This window comes from Hemitrygon akajei, chromosome 2 (assembly GCF_048418815.1).
Source record: "Hemitrygon akajei chromosome 2, sHemAka1.3, whole genome shotgun sequence".
Lineage (NCBI taxonomy): Eukaryota > Metazoa > Chordata > Chondrichthyes > Myliobatiformes > Dasyatidae > Hemitrygon > Hemitrygon akajei.
In genome coordinates this window covers 145,736,287-145,762,505 of record NC_133125.1, presented here as the reverse complement: position 1 = coordinate 145,762,505, position 26,219 = coordinate 145,736,287, and the positions used below count along the sequence as shown (strand labels likewise).

General features: G+C 44.9%; 1 protein-coding gene across 2 annotated transcripts in view; it reads right to left on the bottom strand.

Moving 5' to 3' along the window:
* Positions 1 to 7,624: 7,624 nt before the first annotated feature.
* LOC140716482 (complement C1q tumor necrosis factor-related protein 3-like) overlaps positions 7,625 to 26,219 on the bottom strand; it is a 77,632-nt gene continuing 59,037 nt past the window's right edge. The window contains exons 1-4 of one of the 2 annotated variants that reach the window (XM_073029262.1): positions 16,774 to 16,840; positions 16,622 to 16,687; positions 13,830 to 13,923; positions 7,625 to 8,737 (exon numbers count right to left, since the gene is read on the bottom strand). In XM_073029262.1, the coding sequence (XP_072885363.1) occupies positions 8,337 to 8,737; positions 13,830 to 13,923; positions 16,622 to 16,687; positions 16,774 to 16,791 (579 nt within the window). In that variant the 5' untranslated portion in view covers positions 16,792 to 16,840 and the 3' untranslated portion in view covers positions 7,625 to 8,336. Of the gene's footprint in view, positions 8,738 to 13,829; positions 13,924 to 16,621; positions 16,688 to 16,773; positions 16,841 to 26,219 lie in introns of those variants that run through there. The other variant, XM_073029271.1, reaches the window with a different exon arrangement.

The window sequence follows — 26,219 nt, the reverse complement described above, 5'->3', positions numbered from 1 at the left end:
TGGGGCAGGAGGGTGGAGATGGAAAGTGGAGGAGGATGAGAAGGAGCAATAGAGTTAATGTATCAAGACGCAAATTAGAGCAGGACTCAACAGCTCAGATATCGGACCTTGAAGTTGCAGCTTCATACTGCAGAGAAACTGTTCCCACCATCTCTGAGAGAAAGTGTTCTGAAACACTCTGTACACCAGGAAAAGTATAACTTCCCTCTTCCTCATAGTGGCCCCTGACCATTCCACAGTGACACCTGTATCTCGGCGCTCCCACATGAGGGAACAAGGTGGTCACACTGGCTGTTGTCCTGCTTGTGGAAGCTTTGCAGAATTTAGTGAGTTCTGAAAGAATTCAACCAATGTCTCCATTGTCTCTGCAGCCCTGTCCGTTCACACCTATAGGATGCAGACCATTCGATTCGGGTGATTTAGTGTTCAGCTCTGAGAATTTTTCAGACTCTTTATCCCTTATGGTTTGGGATTTTACAGCTTTCTTCCCATTTTACGAAACCAGCTCCACTGTTAAACCTGGTAACATGGGGATATTTGCAGCAGGGGTGTCAAACTCATTTTAGGTCACGGGCCGGATTGAGCAAAATGCAGCTTCATGCGGGCCAGATCAGTCGGACACGTGCGAACGCAGCTTTCGTTGCCTCCGTTTTTTCAGCCTGCTCTCATGTGTTTCAGTCTCTGCTATAACTACAAAGTGTTTCTCTTTACAAATTCCGTTTCTTATGAAGAAGACTGCCGAGCAAGACTGCTGAATAAACACTAAAAACCCTGAAAACCTGGTACCTGAATAAACTCAGCATTAGCCATATCATACGCCATAGGCGCTTCAATTACTGGGGCCAGCTTTAATAGTAATTAGATATTATCTCGCGGGCCAAAGATAATTCCACCGCGGGCCGAATTTGGCCCGCGGGCCTTGAGTTTGACATATATGATTTGCAGGGTTTTCCATGGAGAAGAGAAAGGAAAAAAAAATTCATGGAACCCTCTAAGGTCCCTCCCCCAGTAGCCGCAGTAAGATGGTCTTCCAGAGGGAGATTTTGCCACAGAACAGGTGGTGTTTTCTAAGGACAGGAGAGTGACAACCTCAGGCAGCTGACAAATCAATGGGACATCCAGGCCAAAGTCTGACAACTCAATCACTGAATCAGCATAGAAACATAGAAAACCTACAGCACAATACAGGACCTTCAGCCCACAAAGTTGTACCGAACATATCCCTACCTTAGAAATTACTAGGCTTACCTATAGCCCTCTATTTTTTTAAGCTCCATGTACCTATCCAAAAGTCTCTTAAAAGACCCTATCATATCCACCTCCACCACCATTGCCGGCAGCCCATTCCATGCACTCACCACTCTCTGAGTAAAAAACTTACCCCTGACATCTCCTCTGTACCTACTCCCCACCACCTTAAACCTGTGTTCTCCTGTGGCAACCATTTCAGCCCTGGGAAAAAGCCTCTGACTATCCACATGAACAATGCCTCTGATAATCTTATACACCTCTATCAGGTCACCTCTCATCCTCCGTCGCTCCAAGGAGTAAAGGCCAAGTTCACTCAACTTGTTTCCATAAGGCATGCTCTCCAATCCAGGCAACATCCTTGTAAATCTCCTCTGCACCCTTTCTATTGCTTCCACATCCTTCCTATAGTGAGGCAAACAGAACGGAGCGCAGTACTCCAAGTGGGGTCTGACCAGGGTCCTATATAGTGGCAACATTACCTCTCAGTTCCTAAATTCAATTCCACGATTGATGAAAGCCAATACACTCTATGCCTTCTTAACCACAGAGTCAATCTGCACAGCTGCTTTGAGCATCCTGTGGACTCGGACCCCAACATCCCTCTGATCCTCCACACTGCCAAGAGTCTTACCATTAATACTATCTTCTGCCATCTTATTTGACCTACCAAAATGAACCACTTCACACTTATCTGGGTTCAATTCCATCTGCCACTTCTCAGCCCAGTTTTGCATCCTATCAATGTCCCGCTGTAACCTCTGACAGCCCTACAAACTATCCACAACACCTCCAACCTTTATGTCATCAACAGACTTACTAAGCCATTTCTCCACTTCTTGATCCAGGTCATCTATAAAGATCATGAAGAGTAGGGGTCCCAGAACAGATACCTGAGGCACTCCACTGGTGACCGACCTCCATGCAGAATATGATCCGTCTACAACCACTCTTTGCCTCTGTGGACAAGCCAGTTTTGGATCCACAAAGCAATGTCCCCTTGGATCCCATACCTCCTTACTTTCTCAATAAGCCTAGCATGGGGTTCCTTATCAAATGCCTTCCTGAAATCCGTACACACTACATCTGCTGCTCTTCCTTCATCAATGTGTTTAGTCACATCCTCAAAAAATTCTGTCAGGCTCATAAAGCACGACCGCCCTTGACAAGGCCATGCTGACTACTCCTAATCATATTATACCTCTTCAAATGTTCATAAATCCTGCCTCTCAGGATCTTCTACATCAACTTACCAATCACTGAAGTAAGAAATTGGGAGATTGAGTGAGGTTTTCAGCGAGTCACAGATCAGAGACTAATATTTACATATGTGATCAAATTAACAGCAAATTGTGAAAATAATGGAAGTCAGAGAACACGACAGAATATTTGATCCAAAAAAAGCATTTAATTTTGCATTCACAAATTCAGCAGTCAGCTACATCAGCCAGTGAAATTACAGTCATTAGAGTAACCTTTGCGGGATCATCATCTGTACGTAATTCATGGATTACACATGGATGGTGGCGTGTTAGAAGAGAGGTGTGGATGCTCGCCACAGGATATGGTCACGTTCTGAATACGTCAGATATCAGTGGGAGCCATGAGGAGGATGCAGAGAGACTTCAGGGTGAAGAAAACAGACTGGGAACAGTAACAGCATGGTGGATGGAATATAATGTGGGAAGTCACTTCAGGACACAAAAACCCAAAAGAGCTTTTCTATTAACAGGTGGTAATTTGTCGGTGTTCACAGCGACTTTGTCACCTTACACAACGATCATGAAGATTGATGTACAGGGACAGTCTGTGGAGATATTGTGTACAGTTTGGTTGCTCAGCATAAGAAGGGATGGGCCTGGAGTACGTGAATGCAGCAAAGGCTCACAACACTGATATCTTGGATGGGGTGGGGGTTGTGTTGTGTGAGGAGACATTAGCTCATTGAGACTGTGTTTGGGAGGAGGAAAGCTGACAAAAGGATACAATATCCTTACAGAGTGTAATGGTGAAGGTCTGGGACCATGTTTTCTGAGGTTGGGCTCAGCACAACCCACAGGTCAGGCTGGATGGCCTGAGTGATCGTCTCCTACTCCCAGGAGGCGTATTTCCAGTTTTGTGCCTCCAGACGCTTTAACAAAGACAACGTTCCAGTTCTCATCTATTGCTGGTCAATGCTTGTGTGTCTCCCTGTCTCACTTCATGCATTAGCTGAACTTATTTCCAGTGAGCATTTCTTGTTTATTTAATAACATTTCTGCCTGGGTGAAGCATTTTCAACTGCAGAGCATGAAGATTTTGCAGAGGCAAAGCATGCTGGGATATCCTACTTTCTAGTAGGAAGCCCTGGAATTTGAGGGATCCTTTGTCACTCCACAGGCTGCCAGTGATCAGTTGCACCCACAGCGATTTATTTTGTTTGATTTTGAGGATCTCATTACTCACGGACAGCTGGGAACTATCCTTGGGCAGGACACTGTGGATCATACTAACTCTCGTGCCATTTTTCAGGAGCTGAACATTAGTTTTTGACCCTCTGGCCGGAAGTGATGAGTAGCTGAAGAAATACAGACCCTTCCTGGGGGTGGTGAACTTCCCAGTTTTATTATTGTAGCCATTACCCTTGTTCACTTTGACGTCGTCGTATATGATGGATTCATTGGATTCACAATATGCCCATTTCCTTGGAGCCAGACATCAAAGACAATTTCAGCACCTGAAAGGCAGCATGATGGAGATGACCTTGAAGGTTTGCAATCCCAGAAGCAGCTCCAACAATGGTGGATGAAAGCAATGGACCATATCAAATGATCATATAAGCTTGTGACATCAGTGGTGGAGACAGCGACTCAGAGAGTACTGGACAAGTAAGTTCTGTCTACCTCTATAAGGTTGTTTGGCCCTTTGAGTCAATGCTAGCTCTCAGGGCATTCTTATGCCCCCACACGTTCATTCCCCTTTAATCTATTACTTCTCATGTCTCCATCACTTTGCCCCAGGTCCATTTCCTCTCCCACTCACACACACTGGGGTAGTTTGCACTGGCCGGGTAATCCATCTCCTGGAATGTCGACAGGAGGACCTGGTCCATGCTAAACAAAATTCCCTTCCAGGCCAGTCTTAATTCGTGACATCTGTTGCCATTCTATTACCGCAATTCCACCCTGTCCATACCCTTCCTGATGTCATCTACCTCTGTCAGGTCACCCCTCAATCTTGTACATTTCTGGCAATAAAGTCCTAGTCTCCACACCCTCTCCTTGCAAATCAGCACCCACCCCCAATCCCGGCAGCACCCTGGTAAAGCTCTTGTTGCACTCTTTGCAGTTTAGTTACGTATTTCCTGTAACAGGGTGACCTAAACTGTACACAGGTGCGGCTTCACCAACAGCATCATAACTGCCCAATGTCCTGCCTGATGAGTGGCAGCTTACCGAATGCCTTCTTCATCACCAAATCTACTTGTGACGCTGCTTTCAGTGAACCTGGCATTTCCACCCCTAGGTCTCTCTGCTCTACAACACTTCTCAATGCCCCACTGTTCACTGTATAAGTCCTATCCGGGTTTGATGCCCCAAAATGCAATACTTATCACCTATCTGGATTTTCAATCTTCAAACCACTTACTCAGCTATTAAGATCCTCCTGTAACTTTCCATAATCTGTTTCAGAGTCTATGACATCACCTATTGTAGTATCATCTGCAAACTCACTCACCAAGCCAGAAAAGTCCAAGCACTGACCCCTGTGATACACCACTAGCCACAGGCCTCCACTCTGAGAAACATCACCCTCTGCTACTACCTCCGAGCTAATTATTAATCCAATCTGCTATCTCCTCCTGGATCCCACGTGATCTATCCCTCCCAACCAACCTGTCATGACAGATGCTGTCTAGCCTGATGAGTTCTGCCAACATTTTGTGTTTTTATTTATTTGCAGCATCTGCAGATTCACTCGTGTTACATTTGTGAGACATGATTTCCTGCGCACAAAACTGGGCCGACCACACATGATTAGACCTTGTCTATCCAAACTCATTTGGATATCAAAACAAGATCCTGTCATTCAGAATCCCCTCCAGTAACTTATCCAACGCTGATGACAAGACTTACTGGTCTATAGTTTCTTGGCTTGTCTTTGCTGCCCTTCTTAAATCAAGTTACATTAGCCACCCTCCTGTCTTTGAGAACTTCACCTGTGGCTAAAGATGATACAAATATATCTCCACAATGGAACTGCAAAGGACTAACTCTTCTCCATCTTCCCACAAGGTCCAGGATGTACTTGGTCAGGCTCTGGGATTTATTCTCCTTAATGATCTGTAAGGCTGCCAATACCTCCTCCCTGGTTGGATGTACAATGTCCCTCATTTCCAACATTTATTTAGTATCCAGCATATTCTGCACAGTAAAAGCTAATGGTAAATATTAAAACATTTTCCCATCTCCTGTGGGTCTACACATAGATGGCCACAGTAATCTTTTGTGAGATACTGTACTTAGCCACCCTTATGTTTCTCTGACAATAATTAACTATTCGTCAATCAGTTCGTGAATGTCCTCTGCAACCTCCCCAGAGTTTAATGCAGCCAAGTGTGAGGTGTTCTACTTCAGTAGGACCAACCAGGGTAGTTGATAGATTCCTGATTGGTTGGGGCATCAAGGAATATGGTGAGAAGGTAGTTGTATGGGATTGAATGGGATCCAAGATCAGCCATGATGAAATGGTAGAGTGGACTTGATGGGCTGAATGGCCTAATTCTGTTCCTATGTCTTATGGTTTAAATAGAATTAATGTATAAAGATGCAAATTAGAACAGGACTCTACGGCTCAGATACTGGACCTTGAAGTTGCAGGCTCACTCTGGAGAGAAACTGTTCCCACCATCTCTGAGAGAAAGTGTTCTGAAACACTCTGTACACCAGGAAAAGTATAACTTCCCTCTTCCTCATAGTGGCCCCTGACCATTCCACAGTGACACCTGTATCTCGGCGCTCCCACATGAGGGAACAAGGTGGTCACACTGGCTGTTTTCCTGCTTGTGGAAGCTTTGCAGAATTTAGTGAGTTCTGAAAGAATTCAACCAATGTCTCCAGTGTCTCTGCAGCCCTGTCCGTTCACACCTATAGGGTGCAGACCATTCGGTTTGGGTGATTTAGTGTTCAGCTCTGAGAATTTTTCAGACTCTTTATCCCTTATGGTTTGGGATTTTACAGTTTTCTTCCCATTTTCCGAAACTAGCTCCTCTGTTAAACCTGTTAACATGGGGATATTTTCAGTGTTTTCCATGGAGAAGAGAAAGGAAAAAAATATTAATGGAACCCTGTAAGGTCCCTCCCCCAGTATCTGCAGTAAGGTGGTCTTCCAGAGGGAGATTTTGCCACAGAACAGGTGGTGCTGTTTAAGGACAGGAGAGTGACAACCTCGGGCAGCTGACAAACCAATGGGAGATCCAGGCCAATCTCTCTCAACTCAGTCACTGAATTGGGTGGGAAGGACTGAACCAGTCCTTCCAGGTGAGGCGACACTTCACCTGTGAGTCAGCTGGTGTGGTATACTGCATCCGGTGCTCCCGCTGTGGCCTTTTATATATTGGTGAGACCTGACGCAGACTAGGAGACCGTTTCGCTGAACACCTACGCTCTGTCCTCCAGAGAAAGCAGGATCTCCCAGTGGCCACACATTTTAATTCCATGTCCCATTCCCATTCTGATATGTCTATCCATGGCCTCCTCGACTGTCAATATGAAGGCACACTCAGGTTGGAGGAACAATACCTTATATTCTGTCTGGGTAGCCTCCAACCTGATGGCATGAACATTGATTTCTCTAGCTTCCGTTAATACCCCTCCTCCCATTCTTACCCCATCCCTGATTTATTTATTTCCCCCCTCCCTTTTTTTCTCTCTCTGCCCATTACTCTTTGCCTATTCTCCATCTTACTCTGGTGCTCCCCTCCCCCTTTCTTTCTCCCTAGACCTCCCGTCCCATGATCCTTTCCCTTCTCCAGCTCTGTATCCCTTTTGCCAATCACCTTTCCTGCTCTTAGCTTCAACCCATCCCCTCCGGTCTTCTATCATTTCACATTTTCCCTCCCCCTCCCACTTTCAAACCTCTTACTATTTTTTCTTTCAGTTAGTCCTGACCTGAAACGTCGACTATCCTTCTTCCTATAGATGCTGCCTGGCCTGCTGCATTCCACCAGTATTTTGTGTGTGTTGCTTGAATTTCCAGCATCTACAGATTTCCTCATGTTTACACTGAATTGGGAGATTAAGTGAGGTTTTCAGCAAGTCATAGATCAGATTTACATATGTGATCAAATTAACAGTAAATTGTGAAAATAATGAAAGTCAAAGAACACAACAGAATATTTGATCCAAAAAAGCATTTAATTTTGCATTCACAGATTCAGCAGTCAGCTACATCAGCCAGTGAAATTACAGTCATTAGAGTAACCTTTGCGGGATCATCATCCGTACGTAATTCATGGATTACACATGGATGGTGGCATGTTAGAAGAGAGGTGTGGATGCTCACCACAGGATATGGTCACGTTCTGAATACGTCAGATATCAGTGGGAGCTATGAGGAGGATGCAGAGAGACTTCAGGGTGAAGAAAACAGACTGGGAACAGTAACAGCATGGTGGTTGGAATATAATGTGGGAAGTCAGTTCAGGAGACAAAAACCCAAAAGAGCTTTTTATTAACAGGTGGTAATTTGTCGGTGTTCAAAGATGACAAAAGGATACAATATCCTTACAGAGTATAATGGTGAAGGTCTGGGACCATGTTTTCTGAGGTTGGGCTCAGCACAACCCACAGGTCAGGCTGGATGGCCTGAGTGATCGTCTCCTACTCCCGGGAGGTGTATTTCCAGTTTTGTGCCTTCAGACGCTTTAACAAAGACAATGTTCCAGTTCTCATCTATTGCTGGCCAATGCTTGTGTGTCTTCCTGTCTCACTTCATGCATTAGCTAATCTTATTCCCAGTGAGCATTTCTTGTTTATTCAATAACAGACCTGCCTGGGTCAAGCATTCTCAGCTGCAGTGCACGAAGGTTTTACAGAGGCAAAGCATGCTTAGTCATCCAACCGCCCTAGTAGGAAGCCCTGGAAGCTGAGGGAACCTGTATTACTCCACAGGGTCCCAGTGGCCAGTTGCACCCACACCTCATCCCCTTTGTGGAGTTCAAGGATTATGTTTCTCATGGACAGCTGGGAACTATTGTTGGGCAGGACACTGTGGATCAAACTAACTACATTGTTATTCTTCATGAGCTTAACATCGGTTTGTTTCCCTCTGCCCGGGAGTGACGAGTAGCTGAAGAAAAACAGACCACATCTCGGGGTGATGAACTTCCCAGTTGTGCGATTGTAGCCATTACCCTTGTTCACATTGACTATGTCGTAGATGATGGGATTTGTTGGATTCACAGTATGCCCTTTTCCTTGGAGCTGGACATCAAAGACAATTTCAGCACCTGAAAGACAGCATGATGGAGATGACCTTGAAGCTTTACAATCTCAGAAGCAGTTCCAACAATGGTGGGTGAAAGCAAGGGACCATATCAGATGATCATATCAGCTTGTGACATCAGTGGTGGAGACAGCGACTCTCAGAGTATTGGACAAGTAAGGTCTGTCTACCTCTATAAGGTTGTTTGGCCCATTGAGTCAATGCTAGCTCCCAGGGCATTCTTATGCCCCTACACACTCATTTCCCTTTAATCTATCACCTTTCATGTTACCTTTCTCTATCCTATATTCTAATATCTTTCTCTATCACTTTACCCCAGGCCCATTTCCTCGGTCTCCCTGCTCTACAACACTTCTCAATGCCCCACTGTTCACTATATAAGTCCTACCCTGGTTTGATACCCCAAAATGCAATACCTCTCATCTAACTGGATTTTCAATCTTCAACCCACCTATCCAGCTATTAAGATCCTCTTGTAACTTTCCATAATCTGTTTCAGAGACTATGACATCACCTATTGTAGTATCATCTGCAGACTCACTAATCAAGCCAGAAAGGTCCAAGCACTGACCCCTCTGATACACCACTAGCCACAGGCCTCCACTCTGAGAAACATCACCCTCTGCTACTACCTCCGAGCTAATTATTAATCCAATCTGCTATCTCCTCCTGGATCCCACATGATCTAACCTTTCCAACCAGCTTGTCATGAGAGATCATGTCAAAGCCTTGCTAGGGTCCATATAGACAACATCCAGTGCCCCATTCTCATCAGTCATCTTGGTTATGTCTTCAAATCACAAGACATTTTTCAGACATGATTTCCTGCACACAAAACTGGGCCGACTGCACATTGTCTATCCAAACTCATTTGGATATCAAAACAATATCCCGTCGCTCAGAATCCCCTCCAGTAACTTATCCAATGCTGATGACAAGACTTACTGGTCTATAGTTTCTTGGCTTGTCTTTGCTGCCCTTCTTAAATAAAGTTACATTAGCCACCCTCCCGTCTTTGAGACCTTCACCAGTGGCTAAAGATGATACAAATATATCTCCACAAGGGAACTGAAAAGGGCTAATTCTTCTCCATCTTCCCACAAGGTCCAAGATGTACTTGGTCAAGCCCTGGGATTTATCCTTAATGATCTGTAAGGCTGCCAATACCTCCTCCCTGGTTGGATGTACAATGTCCCTCATTTCCAACATTTATTTAGTATCCAGCATATTCTGCACAGTAAAAGCTAATGGTAAATATTAAAAAACTTTCCCATCTCCTGTGGCTTCACGCATAGATGGCCACACTAATCTTCTGTGAGATCCGGCACTTAGCTATCCTTATGTTTCTCTGACAATAATTAACTATTCACCAATCACCTGGAGAATCTCCTCTGCAACCTCCCCAGAGTTTAATGCAGCCAAGTGTGAGGTGTTGCACTTCAGTAGGACCAACCAGGGTAGGTCTCACATAGAGGACGGTAGGGCTCTGAGGAAGTGTTCGAGAAAATGATCTGGAAGTACACGTCCATAACTCACTGAAGGTTGTGACACAGATAGAGAGGGTTTTCAAGAGAGTTTTTCATAAATCAAAGTATTGAGAACGGTAGATGGGACATTATGTGGAAGTTGTCGAAGACATTGGTGAGGCCTAATTTGGAGTATCGTGTGCAATTTTGGTCATTTACCTGCAGGAAAGATATAAATACGGTTGAAAATGTACAGAGAAAATTTACAAGGATATTGCAAGGTCTGGAGGACCCGAGTTACAAGGAAAGATAGATTAGGTTAGGACTTTATTCCTTGGAATGTAGAAGACTGAGGGGAAATTTGATAGAGGTATACAGAATTTTATGAGGGGTTCAGACAGGGTAAATGCAAGCAGACTTTTTCTACTATGGTTGGGTGGATCATGGGTTAAGGGTGGAAGGTGAAATGTTTCAGGAGAACACAATACTCCAAATTAGGCCTCACCAATGTCTTAGATAACTTCAACATAACATCTCATCTCCTGTTTTCATTTTCACTCAACGGATGGTAAAAGTGTGGAATGAGCTGCCAGTACAAGTGGCTTATGTGAGCTCAATTTCAATGTTTCCGAAGATTGGATAGGTATATGAATGGCAGCGGTATTGAGGGCTATGGTCCAGGAGCAAATTGATGTGACTAGGCAGCTTAAATGGTTTGGCACAGATGAGATGGGCCAAAGGGTCTGTTCTATGTTGTACTTTTCTATGATTCTATGACTTTTTGACAGAATCATATCTTCCCCGCAGGTGATCAGACTGCATTCAATAATCTGAGTAGGCTAACCACGGCTTTGTAAAGTTGCAACATAATGTCCCAAGTTTATATTCTATGCCCAATCTTTGAAGGCAAGCATGTCACACACCTTCTACACCAGCCTACCTACCTATGCTAATGCTTTGAAGGAACCACAGTCTTTGACCCCTTGCCCACCACGTCTATCAACATTCCCTTCTGCTCTACCACTTGCTCTGTATTTCTTTTCCATATTTGACTTCCCTGCACTTGGAATCATTGTCATGCAATGCGGGAACACTATGGAAATTGGTCTATGCTGACCAAGGTGCCCGTCCAAGCTAGTCCTGCATGACAGTGGATGGGTACATGAACCTCTAACATCCCAATCCATGTACCGGTCCAACTCTTTTAAAAGTTGACATCATACTGCCACATTTACTGCCTCTGACAGCTCACCGCACATGGATACTACCCCTTGTGTGAAAAAGTTGTCCCTCATGTTCCTCTTTCACCTTTTCTCTTTTACCTTATTGCTAGTTCTTCATTCTCCAACTCCTGGAAAAGCTTCAATATATTCACCCTATCTATGCCTCTCTTGAAATTCTTCACGGTCTATTAGACCATCTTTCAGTCTCCTAGCGTCTAAAGAATAAAGTCTTAGTCTTTCCTTTTAACTCAGTCCCTCAGGTCCTGGCACCATCCTAGTGGATTGTTTCTGCACTCTTTCCACCTTAATAACATCTTTCCTAGAGCAGGATGACCAAAACAGAACATAATACTCCAAGTGTGGCCTGATCTGTGTCTTCACAACTGCACCTTGACCTCCCTACTCCCTCCTTACTTACTGCTCTGCGTTATGAAGGTCAGCATGCTAAAACCATATTATTCTCTGAACTATACACATTCCTTCCATGGTCCTCCTGTTCCATAACATCACCCAGGGCTCTACCTTTCACTGTGAATTTTCTACCTGAATTTGACTTTCCAAAATACAAATATTGCCCTCACTGAATTAATCTCAATTTGCCATTCCTTGGTGTACTTACTCAGCTGATCCCCAACCCTGCAATTTTTGACAACCTTCATTGTCCATGAATCTCCTTTGTTAGAGTAATCTGCAAACTTACTCATCGCGTGTTGACCATTCTTTTCCCAATCGTTGGATACAGATGACAAACAACAATGAGCACAGCCCAACCCCTGAAGCACACCACTAGACATGGGGCTCCAGTTCAACAATAAATCTTCTGGGATCACTCCCTGCTTTATACCATCAAGCCAATTACATACACATTTAGTCAATTCTCCCTGGATTTATCCAACCTAACTTTCCAAATCAGCCTTACTAAGTCAATAGAAATTACATTCGCCAGTGACTAGCGTTGTTCCGCAGGGGCTGGTGTTGGGACCACTTCTTTTAATGCTATATATCAATGATGGAATAGATGGCTTTGTTTCCAAGTTTGCAGATGATGCAAAGAATGGTGAAGGGGACGGTAGTGTTGAGGAAACAGGTAGGATGCTGAAGGACTTAGAAAGATTAGGAGAATGGGCAGGAAAGTGGCAAATGAAATACAATGTTGGAAAATGCATGGTCATGGATTTTAGTAGTAGAAATAAATATGCAGACTATTTTCTAAATGGGGAGAAAATCCAAAAATCTGAGATGCAAAGGGACTTGGGAGTCCTTGAGCAGAACACCCTAAAGGTTAACTTGCAGGTAGAGTCAGTGGTGAGGAAGAACAAATGCCATGCTACCATTCATTTCAAGAGGTCTAGAATACAAGAGCAAGGTTGTGATGCGGAGGCTTTATAAGACTCTGATGAGGCCTCACCTTGAGTATTGTGAACAGATTTGGGCTCGTCATCTTAGAAAAGTTGTACTGGCATCAGAGAGGGTCCAGAGAAGGATCACAAGGATGATTCCAGAAATGAAAGTGTTATCAAATGGGGAATGTTTGATGCCGATGGGTCTGTACTCACTGGAATTTAGAAGGACGAGGGGGGTATCTCATTGAAAGCTTTTGAATGTTGAAAGGCATAGACAGAGTAGATGGTGGCAGTGTCTAGGACTAGAGGGCACAGCCTCAGAATAGAGGGGTGCCCTTTCAAAGCAGAGATGCGGAGAAATTTCTTTAGCCTAATGGCGGTGAATTTGTAGAATTTGTTGCCTGAGGCAGCTGTGGAGGTCAGGTTGTTGGGTGTATTTAAGGCAGAGATTGATAGGTTCATGACTGAAGATGGCATCAAAGGTTACCGGGAGAAGACCGGGAAATGGGGTTGCACAAGAGAGAAAAAAGGATCAGCCATGATTGAATGGTGGAGCAGACTCGATGGGACCGATGGCCTAATACTGCTCCTATGTCTTATGGTCTTATTATGGTCTTATTTACTGCCCTACCCTCATCAACTTTCTTGGTGAAAAAGCTCAATTAAGTCTGTAAGACATGATTGTCTATGCACAAAGCCATGCTGACTACACCTAATCAACTCCTGCCTTTCCAAATGTCTGTGTATCTTATCCCTCAGAATCTTCTCCAGTAACTTACTAGCTACTGCACAGATGTCAGACTTACTGGCCTATATTTCCCCGGTCTTTGGTTGTCACCATTCTGAAATAAAATCATTACTTTCACTATCCTCCGGTCAGCTAGCACGTCACTGGTGATTAACCATTGTACAAATATCTCAGTCTTGCTTTATTTGAACTTTTCCTAGCTGTGATGTAAGATCTTTAACCTGGGACATTAACTCTGTTCCCCTCATTACTGACACTGCAAACTGACATTTTCTGCTTTTATTACAGTTAAACCTTATTGTGTAAGTCAACTTACTTGGACACAGACTGGACCCGGGTCTCAGTTTGTTCACTGCCTGCTGGAGAAACTCCAAAACATTCTGTTGTCCAGGTGTTTCAAAGTCAGACATCTAAAACAAAAACACGTTCATACAGTTTACATCAGCAGCATTTCTGATCTTCGTCCTGCTCAGGATGATGTGTCGGCTTCGGGAATCTTCAGGGTGTGTCTGAAAGTGAAGAATCTGGATGACAGGTCTGGAGTGGGAGTCTGAGGGTGAAGTGTCTTGGAGTGAGGGGTCTGGAGGTGAAGCTTCTGGGGTGATGGGTCTGGGGGTGAAGGGTTTGCAGTGGGGGTCTGGGGGTGAAGAGTCTGGCGTGAAGGACCTGAAGGTTGGTGTCTGGAGATGAAAAGTCTTCTTGGGGTACCTGGGGTGGGGTGTCTCAGGGTGGGGCCCAGGTGATGGGGTTTCTGAAAGAGAGAGAGAGAGAGAGAGAGAGAGAGGACAGGAAGAGAGGCAGAGCAGAAACCATGAGCTGCTAACTAAGGGAGTGATGGTGATGGACTACGGAAAGCCCTGTGTCAGAGTGGACATGGGTTGTCTGAGTGAACACAGAAACGTACCACATGGAAACAGGCCATTCGTTTCAACCGCTTCGTGCTGACCAGTGGCAACCTTTCAGCATTAATTGGTAGCCCAGCACATAGCCCATACCCTCTGTCTGGAACGACTGACGACACAGGTTGAAATGCCCGGCTGTGGCCAAAGCCCGGTCAGGGGGATGGTTCAGGACAAACTGGAAGGAAGGACCAGAGAGCTTGTATACTGAAAGCATGTCCAGGGAATGGTGTTGAGCAGCTGAACGATAGCTGATCTGTGGAAATGGCTGCCTCCCTGTGCCGGGTGTCAGACCCAGGTGTTAATTCAGAGAGAGCACAGGGCTCCAGGAGAGGGGTGGGGGTGTGTGTACAGTGAGCACGGATGGGTACCTGAGCTGGGCCTGGGGGAAGGTGTGGCAGGGGAGAGGGTAGGAACAGGTACCTGGAGAACACCAGAGGAAACAATGCTGCTACAGGGTGAGGTAGAGAGCTGGGGTGGGGGGTCGTTGTGGGGGGAGGGAGGGATCAGGTGAAGGCAGTTGCCCCAGCTGAGGGTGTGTGGAATGGACAGTGGTCTCATCTGCTACAGACTCCACAGAGAAGTGGTCACCCTTTCCTCAGGTCCTGATCTGGGCCTCTGAGATGTCCCACAAGGTTTTGGAGGGCAGGAAGCTGCCGGGCGGATTCTAAACAAATTCCCATCGAAGGCAGGCACAGGTTTGGAAGGATGCTCCACAGTGGACAAGAGATGGAGTTGAGGGACTGCCCAGTGGATCGTCAGGGGTCAAGGACTGGTTCCTCGAGGAGAGTGGCCATGACAACAGGTTCAAAAAGAGAGTGAGTGGGGGCAGACGGGGAGACGATTATCCACAGTGGGGAGGCTGTAACCCTGAGCGTCTCACAACACGATCAGCCAGTCAGGGTCACCACAGCTGATCAGATACATCATCGCACCCTTCTGCACCAACCCCCATACCCCTCCACCGCCTTGGCAGAATGTAGGAGAGCCCAGGGAAAGGCCCTTCAGCCCATCATCTGTGCTAGCTAAATCTCTTCAGTCTGAATATGATCCACACCCTCCATTTGTTGTGAATGTGTATCTGTCCGGATTCTTTTTAAATGTCACTTTCGTATCTGCCTCCAGGACATTCCTTCATCTCATTACTCCCATCGTGGAGGAGTACAGGAGCCTGAAGATGCACACTCAAAGTTTTTGAAACTGTTCTTCCCTTCTGCCATCAGATTTCTGAATGGTCCATAAACCCATGACACTACCTCACTATTTTGCTCTCTTTTTCCACTATTTATTTATGTTTAACATATTCCTAATTGTAACTTATGGTAACGTTTTATGCCTTGCACAGTCCTGCTGCCACAAAACAATAAATTTCATGGCATATGCTGGTGATAATAAAAACTTGATTCTGATTCTGATGTGCCACTGGGGTAAGAACTATTCCCCACGTCTTCTGTGTCCAAACTCCGAAGGATCTTCTACAGCTGAGAGCTATTCGTTTAATTCCTCCTCACAAAACCGACTTTCGACCCCAGGAGTCGAACTAGTGAACTTTCCCTGTATTCCTGCAAACTTGCTCCTTAATAAAGGAGAGCAGACAGGTGTGGTGCACAGTGCTTTACTGTGTCAGGGACCCGGGTTCAGCTCCTGCTGTCTGTAAGGAGTTTCTACGTTCTCTCTGTGACCGCACGGGTTTCCTCCGGGGGCTCCAGTTTCCTCCCACAATCCAAGGATGTACTGGTTGGTAGGTTAATTGGTAACTGTAAATTGTCCCATGATTAGGCTGGGGTTAAATCAGGGGCAGTTCGAAGAGCCGGAAGAGCTTAGTCTGTGCTATATCTCATAAATAAATCAATAGTTTCCATGTCAGTCTCCCAAGGGCATTAAGTAATTGGAGCAAAATGTCTCTCCTCTTGTTCTCAGATCCTCTGGCAGTGAAATGCTACTTGTCTTGCTAATTGCTCACTGGACGTGTGTGTTAGCTTTCACTGATTGGTGTCCAAAGCCTCCCAGCTCCCCATGAACATCATCACTTAAAACATTTCTTTTTCTATTTTCCCACTGTCATGAATGGCTTTGTGTTTGTCCCCATATCATAATCCAACCCCACAAATAGAGAAACAGAGGCAGGAATCAGAGAGAGGAAATGAGAGAGGAGTGGATACAAAGGAAGGCTGGGAACAAGATGGAGAGAGGGGGATTTTGTTCTCACCTGGAAATCTTCTCCAAGACTTTCCGATGTCCATGTGTGAAGGAGGATTAAACACACCAGATATCTCTGTAAAATAAATCAACAAGATGTTAGACAGGCAGAAAGAACCAAGTGATTAAAGCATCACTTTGGTGAGCTCAGCTCAGCTGTACCAGTTTGGTGGACGCCATGCTCTCTCTTGCCTTGAGTCTTGGTCTACCTTGCTGCAGAACTGCTGAAGGCCTTTATAAGCATCTGATCGCACCAGTCCTGCCCCCTCCTTCAGTTAAGCAGCTCTCTGTTATGATGAAAGCAGAACCACATCCTGGGCAGAGAGAACAGAGAGAATGTCAGGGAAGTACCCCCAGTCCACAGGGTGGCCACCAGGAAACTATGGGAGGCAAAATGTTGTTTGCTCCATCGGTTGTCCTTGGATTCTGTGTTCCTCCCACTTCCAGCACCATCTTCCCTCTTTGTATCCAATCATTAGCCCAAGGGTTTGCGAGGGTGATAAGGTTTGATTTTATCAGTCCAGTGAAAGACAACATTCTGCTGGCTGCTCTTTCCAGGGGACGGGATTGAACGCATCGTCACACCCTGCTGTCAGTGCTGTTGTGCCTTTGCTGCATTGTGGAGTGACTGAGAAACAATTATGTTTCCATCACTGGTTTATTAAGATGTCCTTCCGCCTCACGGTCTGTTTGAACGGCCCTACCCCAGCAGGGTCCTTTGTTAAAAACATTGGTTAGTTTTGGTCTGTTTTGATTCTCCACAAGCATTATTTCTCCAAAGATTAATTAAACCTCTTGTCAGCTTCACTCAGTCTGGCTGTTCTCCACCAGCCTCTCATATTAGCAAGGTGTTTTTGTCCACAGAACTGCCTTTCACAGGATTATTGTGTTTATTACACAATTCTTTGTGCACTCTAAAGACTGAAAATCCCAGGAGATCAGCAGTTTCTGAGATACTCAATCCACCCTGTCTGGCACCAATGAGTATTCCATGCTCAAAGCCATTTAGATCACATTTCATCCCCACTTTGATGTTTGGTCTGAGCAACAACTGAACCTCTTGACCATGAAAATAAACCTGATGCTGATTCTGATTCTATTATCAGAGATCCCCAGCATATGGACCAAGCCTTCTTCTCACAGCTCCCATCTGCAGTTAATGCAGAAGCCTGAAGTGTCACACCATTATGTTCATGAACAGCTGCTTCAAACATACAACCATCTAGCGGCAGGCAATACAAATTAGGAACTGTTTTTGATAGTGAAGATTATTGTAGGTTACAGAGGAATATTGGTTAGAAACTGAAATGGGGCAAAGAGCAGCAAATGAACTTCAATGTAAATAAGAGTGAAGTGATGCATTTTTTAAAGTCAAACAAGCAGGAAATTGCTGAATAGTTCCTATCCAAGTTGTATTCACGATCTGACAATAATTTGATATGGGCCTGCACTTATCTCTACACAAATTGGCCAGGCCAGGTCTTTACAACTTTGAATGTTGGGAGATAAGGGGCAATCTGATAAACTAGCTTAAAAATCTGACAGGCATACAGAGCAGAGATGGTAAAAGTCATCTCCCCAGGCTAGAGTCCAGAGCTAGGGGGGGATAGGTTTAAGGAGAGAAGGGAAAGATTTAAAAGAGATCTGAGAGGCAAATTTTCACACAGACGGTAGTGAGAATATGGAATGGGCTGATGAACGAAGTGGGTAAAGAGGGTAAAATATTCAGAATGAAATCAGGTTTACTATCACAGAGAAATGTCGTGAAGTTTGTTGTTTTGTGGCAGTGGTACAGGTGAAGACATAAACAAAGTTACTGTTACTGAGTGGATAGAGAGATAGATAAACAGTGGAAAGAGCAATAACACAGTTGTGTTCACGGCTTCATCGATCGTTCAGAAATCTGATGGCGGATGGGAAGAAGCTGTTTAAAGTGTTGAATGTGAGTCTTCAGGTTCATGTATTCCTCCCTGATGCACTAATGAAAAAATGTTGGTCCCAAAGGAAATTACAGTGTCACAGTAGCATTACTGGTGCGCAGATATACATATAATAGAAGAGAAATAAGAAAGTATAAACATAAGTTACATTAAAAAATAAGACAGAGCTGAGTGGAGCTCTAGTAAATGGAGATTAACAGAGGAGGTCATGTCCTGGAAGGTGAGGGCCCTTAATGACGGATGCCACTTTCTTGAGGTGCCATGTCTTGATGGTGTCCTTGATGGTTTGAACGGTTGTAGCTGTGATGGAGCTGACTGACTCTATAACACTATGCAGCCTTTATCAATCATGCACAGTGGAGCCTCTGTAAACTAGTCAGAATCCTCATTACCGAACATCGGTAGAAAATTTGCAAGAGTCTTCATCAAATCTCCTCTAACGTTCAATGAAGTAGAGCTTCCTGTGTCTTATCTGTATTGAGCCCAAGAGAGATCATTGGACACCCTGGAACGTGAAACTGCTTACCTTTTCACCACCGAGCCCTCAATGAGGACAGGTGTGTGTTCTCCTGACTTCTGCCTCCTGAAGTCACAATTCAACTTCGTGGTCTTGCTTGTTACTCTCATCAGATGCAGCACAGCAATTGGATCAACGATTTTCTCACTTGCAGACCCCAGTTAGTGTGGATTGGCAACAACATCTCCTCCACAATCTGCATCAGTACAGGTACACCATGGGGATGTGTGCTTATCTCCCTGCTCTACTCACTTTATACTTATGACTGTGAGGCTAAGCACAGCTCCAATGCCATATTCAAGTTTGCTGATGACACCACTGTCATAGGCCAAATCAAAGGTGATGACAAATCAGCATATAGGAGGGAGAATGAAAATTTGGCTGAATCACAACAACAACATCTTAATCAATGTCAACAAGACCAAAGAACTGAAAATAGACTTCAGGAAGAGGAAACCAGAGGTCCATGAGCCAGTCCTCATTGGGGCATCCGACGTGGAGAGGTTCATCTGTGTTATCATTCTGGAGGAGCTGTCCTGGGCCCGGCACGCAAGTACAATGACAAAGAAAGCATGGCAGCACCTCTACTTCCATGGAAATGTGTGAAGGTTCCGCACGACAGCTACAAATCGATAAAATGTCTGGCGGAGATGTGTGCAGCTTCATGCCTGTAGGAAGCATCGATGCTCTTGAATGGAAAATCCGACAAAAAGTAGTGATAACGACCCAGTCCATCACGGGTAAAGCCTCCCCACTGTTGTGCACATCTACATGGAGCATTGTTACAGGAAAGCAGCATCCATCATCGACGACACCCACCACCCAGCTTATGCTTTCTTCTCACTGTTGCCAGCAGGAAGAAGGTCCATGAGCCTCGGGACTCAGATTCAGGAATAGTTACTGCCCCTCACCCACCAGGCTCTTGAACCAAAGGTGATAAATTCACTCACCCCATCACTGAACTGTTCCCATAACCCAAAGATTCACTTCATAGACTCTTCATCTCATGTTCTTTCATGATATTTATTTATTTTTATTATTATTATTATTATTATTATTATTATTACTTGTTGTCTTTAGCACACTGGTTGTCCACCCCTTTGGTGGGGTTTTCAATGAATCTCTGTGGTTATTGGATTTATTGAGTATTGACACAAGAAAATGAAGCTCAGTGTTGTATACAGTGACAGAGTTGCACATGTATTTTACAATAAATTTACTTTGAACTTTAAACACAATAAAGAGACCAAAAAAATTAAGAAATGCAACCCTATAAAACACAATATTGAAATAACTAACTGACTGACTGAGGACGTGTTTACATAAGATTAGCTTATAGATCAAGAATGAGCGTATGAATTAAACAAGGAGTCCATAAGTCAAGACAAAAATGGGAAAGTGATTTGAATATCAAAATTGAAGAAAAAAACTGGTCAAGACTATGTCTTGAGAGTATGACAAATACAATAAACGTTCGATTAAGATTAGTGCAATACAATTTTTTACATCAACTATATATTACACCACAAAAAATAAACAAATTAAACCCAAATCTATCTGATCAGTGTTTTCGATGTAACCAAGAAATTGGTACTTTTTTACATTCTACTTGGTCTTGCTCTAAAATTCAACCTTTTTGGACAAATTTAAGAGTTTTACTGGAACAAATCATTGGAATACAACTTCCACACAACCCAATATTACTTTTACTAGGTAATATTGAAGGGATAAAACCGATATCCAGATTGAATAAATATCAGAAAGAATTTATAAAAATTGCATTGGCAGTAGCCAAAAAAGCTATTGCAGTGACTTGGAAATCGGATACATATCTAAGTATAGATCGTTGGAAGAACGAAATTTATGGCTGTATTCCACTTGAAAAAATCACTTACAATTTAAGAGATAAATATGAAACATTTTTGAAAATTTGGCGCCCTTATTTACAAAAGACAGGATTAAATATATAGGTGCTCCGAAGATGAAATAATTGGTTACTTGGGGAAAGAAATAAATGCATACACTAAAGTTATTACGAACTCCGTGGAGCGTGTGGGGACCCTCCAATATCCAGGCATTCCTTTTTTTTTCTCTTTCTTTTTTTTTAATAGGGATGTTAGGGGGGAGGGGTTAAGGGGAGGGGGGCTGGGTAACATTTTTTTTTCTCATACACATTTATTCTGTAACTATTTGAAAACAATAAAAAAAAGTTTAAAAAAAAGAATGAGCGTATGCACTTAAGGTGCAGGTACATTAGGTATGGGCCGGATGCAGGAACTTGGGACTAACTGATTGAGCACCATAGACAGCATGGACTGGATGGGCTGAAGGGTCTGTGCTGTGCTGTATTGCTCAGTGACCCTATATCACTAACAGAAGGCCCTGATCTATTTTAATGCTTCAGTGGGAGGAGTGCGTGCATCAGTGTGTTAGTGAAGAAGCTGTGAATTTTCGCACTTTCTGCTGTAGGCTCACAGAGTGAGGTGTGAAAGCCACAGACGACTGTCCGTGCAGTTGTGCTGGGTGGGGTCAGAGCGTGGTGGTGAGGGGTGGGGGAGCAGGTTTAGTAGCGTCCTCACACACAGCCATACTGAGGATCTGTAGATCCTTCTATACCAGTCTTTATGACAAAATTGAAATCAGAATCAAACTTATTATCACTGACACAAGTCATGAAGTTTGCAGTCCAGTGCACAACATTAAGAATTACTGTAAGTTACAGAAGTAGATAGTATCAGAAAAGAAGGATAGCAAGGTTCTGCTCATGGGTTTGTCAACCATTCAGATATCTGATTCAAATATCTGTCCACTACACCCCCAATCTTGGTGTCATTCACACACTTAGAGATGCAGTTAACCACATTATTATCAAGATATTGATATTGATGACAAACAACAGCAGACCCAGTACAGATCCCTGAGGCACTCTGCTAGTCACAGGCCTGCAGTCAGAGAGGCAAACATCTCCTATCACTCTCTAGCCTCTTCCACAAAGAAATTGTCTAATCCAATTTCCTCTAAATCTCTCGCACTGTTCGGTGGTCTGTAATAAAGCCCCAATAACATGGTCAGACCTTTCTTATTACTCACTTACACCCATAACACCTCAGCAGATGAGTTCTCCAGTCTGTCCTGACTGAACGCTGCTGTGATAGTGTTCTCTTTTGTAGATTTTTCAGGTATTTACTCCTCTCTGTCAATCTGTGTGTAATATTTACCTGTGTTGGTAAGGGAACATGTTGCAAAGACTATGGGCACTCATTTCCATCACTCATGACGTGTGATATGACTGCACCATATACTAAAACATGAGGCGTCTCAGGCAACCTTCACTGTGGATCATAATGTGTGAGTACAGTGTCTGAGGGTACGGTGGAAAGACACCTCACACTGCTTTGCCCATTGCCGTTTCTTCCCAATCTGTAGTAATAAGTTCAAGCGGCAAAGTACAGTAGCCAGGTTTGGCACGAAACACACACAAATGCTGGAGGAACTCAGCAGACCAGGCAGCATCTATGGAGTAGAGCACAGTCGATGTTTCGGGCCGAGACCCTTCAGCAGGACTGGAGAACAAAAGGTGAGGAGTCAGAATTAGAGGGTTGGGGAGGGAGGGAGAAACACAAGGTGAGAGATGAAACCGGGAGGGGGGAATGTGGTCAGGGGGGAGAGGGGTGAAGAATTGGGAAATTGGTGAAAGAGATACAGGGATGGCTAAAGAGGAAATCTAATAACAGAGAACAGAAAGCCATTGAAGAAAGAAAAAGGGGGAGGAGCACCAGAGGGAGTCAATGGGCAGGGAAGGTGATAAGATGAGAGAGGAAAAAGGGGATGGGGAACAGAGAAGTGGGGGGCATTAATGGAAGTTTTGTTAGACTGTCCCTCTGTCCCTTTCCTTCTCTGTCCAACTTTTTTCTCTCCCTCGCTTGCGCTATCTCTCTCACGCTTCTTACTCCCCCTTCAGCTATATCCTCGCACCATTCCTCTTCTCCTCCGCCACTCTCTCTCTCTCAGTTCTCTCTCTCTCATTCTTTTCCATCTTTCAGTCTCTCACTCTTGTTCCCATCTTCCATCGATTTCTTCTACCTGACTTTCCTCCTCACTTCTCTTTCTCCCCAATGTCTGCTAGACGGAGGAGAGTGGTGGTGCAGGGGAACTGGTTGAGTCTGGGATCCAGAAAGAAGCAGAGAGCTTTGAGACTTTCCTGATGGTGTCTGGAGACTGGACATCCATGATGAAAGTAATACATACACAACGCTGGAAGAACTCAGCAGGTCAGGCAGCATCCGTGAGAAAAGAGGACATCTCCTTCATTCTGGTATGAATAGATGCAGTGGAGAGAGCAGATGCAGTGCAGACGGAGGTATTGAGAGATGGAGATGGCATTTTTACAAGTAACAGGGTAGGAAGAGGTATAGTCCAGGTAGCTGTGAGAATCAGTAGGTTTATAATATACGTCAGTGGATAAGCTGTCTCCAGAGACAGAGACAGAGAGATCAAGAAAGGGGAGGGAGGTGTCAGAAATGGACTGGGTAAATTTGAGGGCAGGGTGGAAGTTGGAGGCAAAATTAATGAAGTCAACGAGCTCGGCATGGGTGCAGGAAGCAGCACCAACGCAGTCATTGATGAAGCAAAGGAAAAGTGGGAATTGGACACGACTGTCGGCTTGGAACATAGACTGCTCCACATCGCTGAGAAAAAAGTGGGCACAACTGGGACCAATGTGAATACCCATGACTGCACCTCTTGTTTGAAGGAAGTGGGAGGAACCAAAGGTGACACTACTGAGAGTGAGGACAATTTCTGTTAGATGGAGGAGAGTGGTGGTGGAGGGAACTGGTTGAGTCTGGGATCCAGAAAGAAGCAGAGAGCTCTGAGACTTTCCTGATGGTGTCTGGAGACTGGACATCCATGATGAAAGTAATACATACACAACGCTGGAAGAACTCAGCAGGTCAGGCAGGATCCGTGAGAAAAGAGTAGCCAATGTTTCGGGCCGAGACCCTTCATCAGGAATGGAGGGGGAAGAGAGGGCCGAAGCCCAGTAATAGAGATAGGGGAGAGGGTAGGGCCTAGAGGTGCCAGGTGGAGAACCAATCCGAGGAAAGATAAAGGGGGGAGGGGGAGGGGATAAGCATGAAAGAACTGTCGAGATAAAGAAGCAGAAAGTTGAAAGGGGAGAGAGGCAGAGAGGGACCTGGGATAGGGGAAGGGGGAGGGGGAGGGAATTACCGGAAATTGGAGAATTCAATGTTCATACCACCAGGCTGGAGGCTAACCAGACGGTAGATGAGGTGTTGCTCCTCCAACCTGAGTACCCTTACTTCCACCACCTTCAACAGGATCCCACCCCTAAGCACATCTTTCCCTCCCTACCCCTCTCAGCTTTTCTCAGGGATCGTTCCCTACGTGACTACCTGGTCCACACGTCCCTCCCCACAGAACTCCCACCCAGCACTTATCCCTGCAAGCGCAAATGCTACACCTGTCCCCACACCTCCCCCCTTACCACCATTCCGGGCCCCAGACAGTCCTTCCAGGTGAGGCAACACTTCACCTGCGAGTCTGCTGGAGTTGTCTATTGCATCCAGTGCTCCCAGTGCGGCCTCCTCTACATCAGCGAGACCCGACGCAGATTGGGGGACCGCTTCGTCGAGCACCTCCGCTCCGTCCGTCACAATAGACAGGACCTCCCGTTGCCACCCACTTCAACTCTGCCTCTCATTCCCATCTAGATATGTCCATACATGGCCTCCTCTACTCCAACAAACTCAGGTTGGAGGAGCAACACCTCATCTACCGTCTGGGTAGCCTCCAGCCTGGTGGTATGAACATTGAATTCTCTAATTTCCGGTAATTCCCTCCCCTCCCCCTTCCCCTATCCCAGGTCCCTCTCTGCCTCTCTCCCCTTTCAACTTTCTGCTCCTTTATCTCTACAGTTCTTTCATGCTTATACCCTCCCCTCTTTATCCTTCCTCTGATTGGTTCTCCACCTGGCACCTCTAGCCCTTCCCCCTCCCCTATCTCTATTACTGGGCTTCGGCCCTCTCTTCCCCCCCATTCCTGATGAAGGGTCTCGGCCCGAAACATTGGCTACTCTTTTCTCACAGATGCTGCCTGACCTGCTGAGTTCTTCCAGCATTGTGTACATATTCTTTGATCCACAGCATCTGGAGTTGAATTTTTGTATGGTGAAAGTAAGGTGAACTGAGCCAAAGAACTTGAATTTATTGAAAAGATCAGGAGCATTTGAAGTGTCATGGATGAAGGTAGAAAGGGACTGGAAGGAACTTGTTAAAGTAATTGAAAATTCCTTTAAAAAGCACAACTGTGACATATCCTTTAGCCTTGGGGCACCCACTACAGCTTGAGTTTTGTGTGTCAATAATGGGATGGTTGGTTTCAAGAATTCACCCTTGTCTTGGTGTGCTCCGAGCCCATAATCTTTGAATCTTTTTAGCACTGCCTTGAGATTTTGGAGCTGTTCCTTGTCGTCCTCACAGGTAACAATGATGTCATCCAGGTGACACTGAGAACCTGGACAACCTTGCAGCACCTGGTCCATGGCTTTCTGCCAGAGTGCAGGTGCAGATGCTATTCCAAAAAATCAGATTAAAGTGATAAAGTCCTTTTTGAGTGCTCATGGTGAGAAACACTTTGGAGTTGTCTTCCATTTCCATCAGTAAGTAGGCCTCCGCTAAATCCACTTTGTCAAAGTGTTTTCCTCCAGAAGGGTTTGCAAAAACATCCTGGGTCACTCGCTTTGCCTAGCGGCTTAATATAGGGGGTGATAACCCCCTGCTCGACCAAACCTAAGACATCTCGTTTGGGTGGATGCTGCGTGATGTGTCCCCTGTTACAAATCAGTACCTCGAAATAACAAACAGTACACAATATGTAATTAAATGATTAAGCTTTATAACTCTTACTTTGACTATATGGCTAGTAGAGAAACAAACTATAAAGAAAAGGGGATTTAATAATAACCATTCTGTGCACAAAGTTGGAGCTCACTCAGTCGTCCTTCTTCCACTATCAGTCTCCTCCGAGCATCGCTGACCATCAGACCCCGCTCCAAGTCCACCCTGTCCAGCGGTCTACCAAATCTCTCCATTCGCGTCTTCTCTCTTTATCTCTTTCTCTCCCTCTGGCAA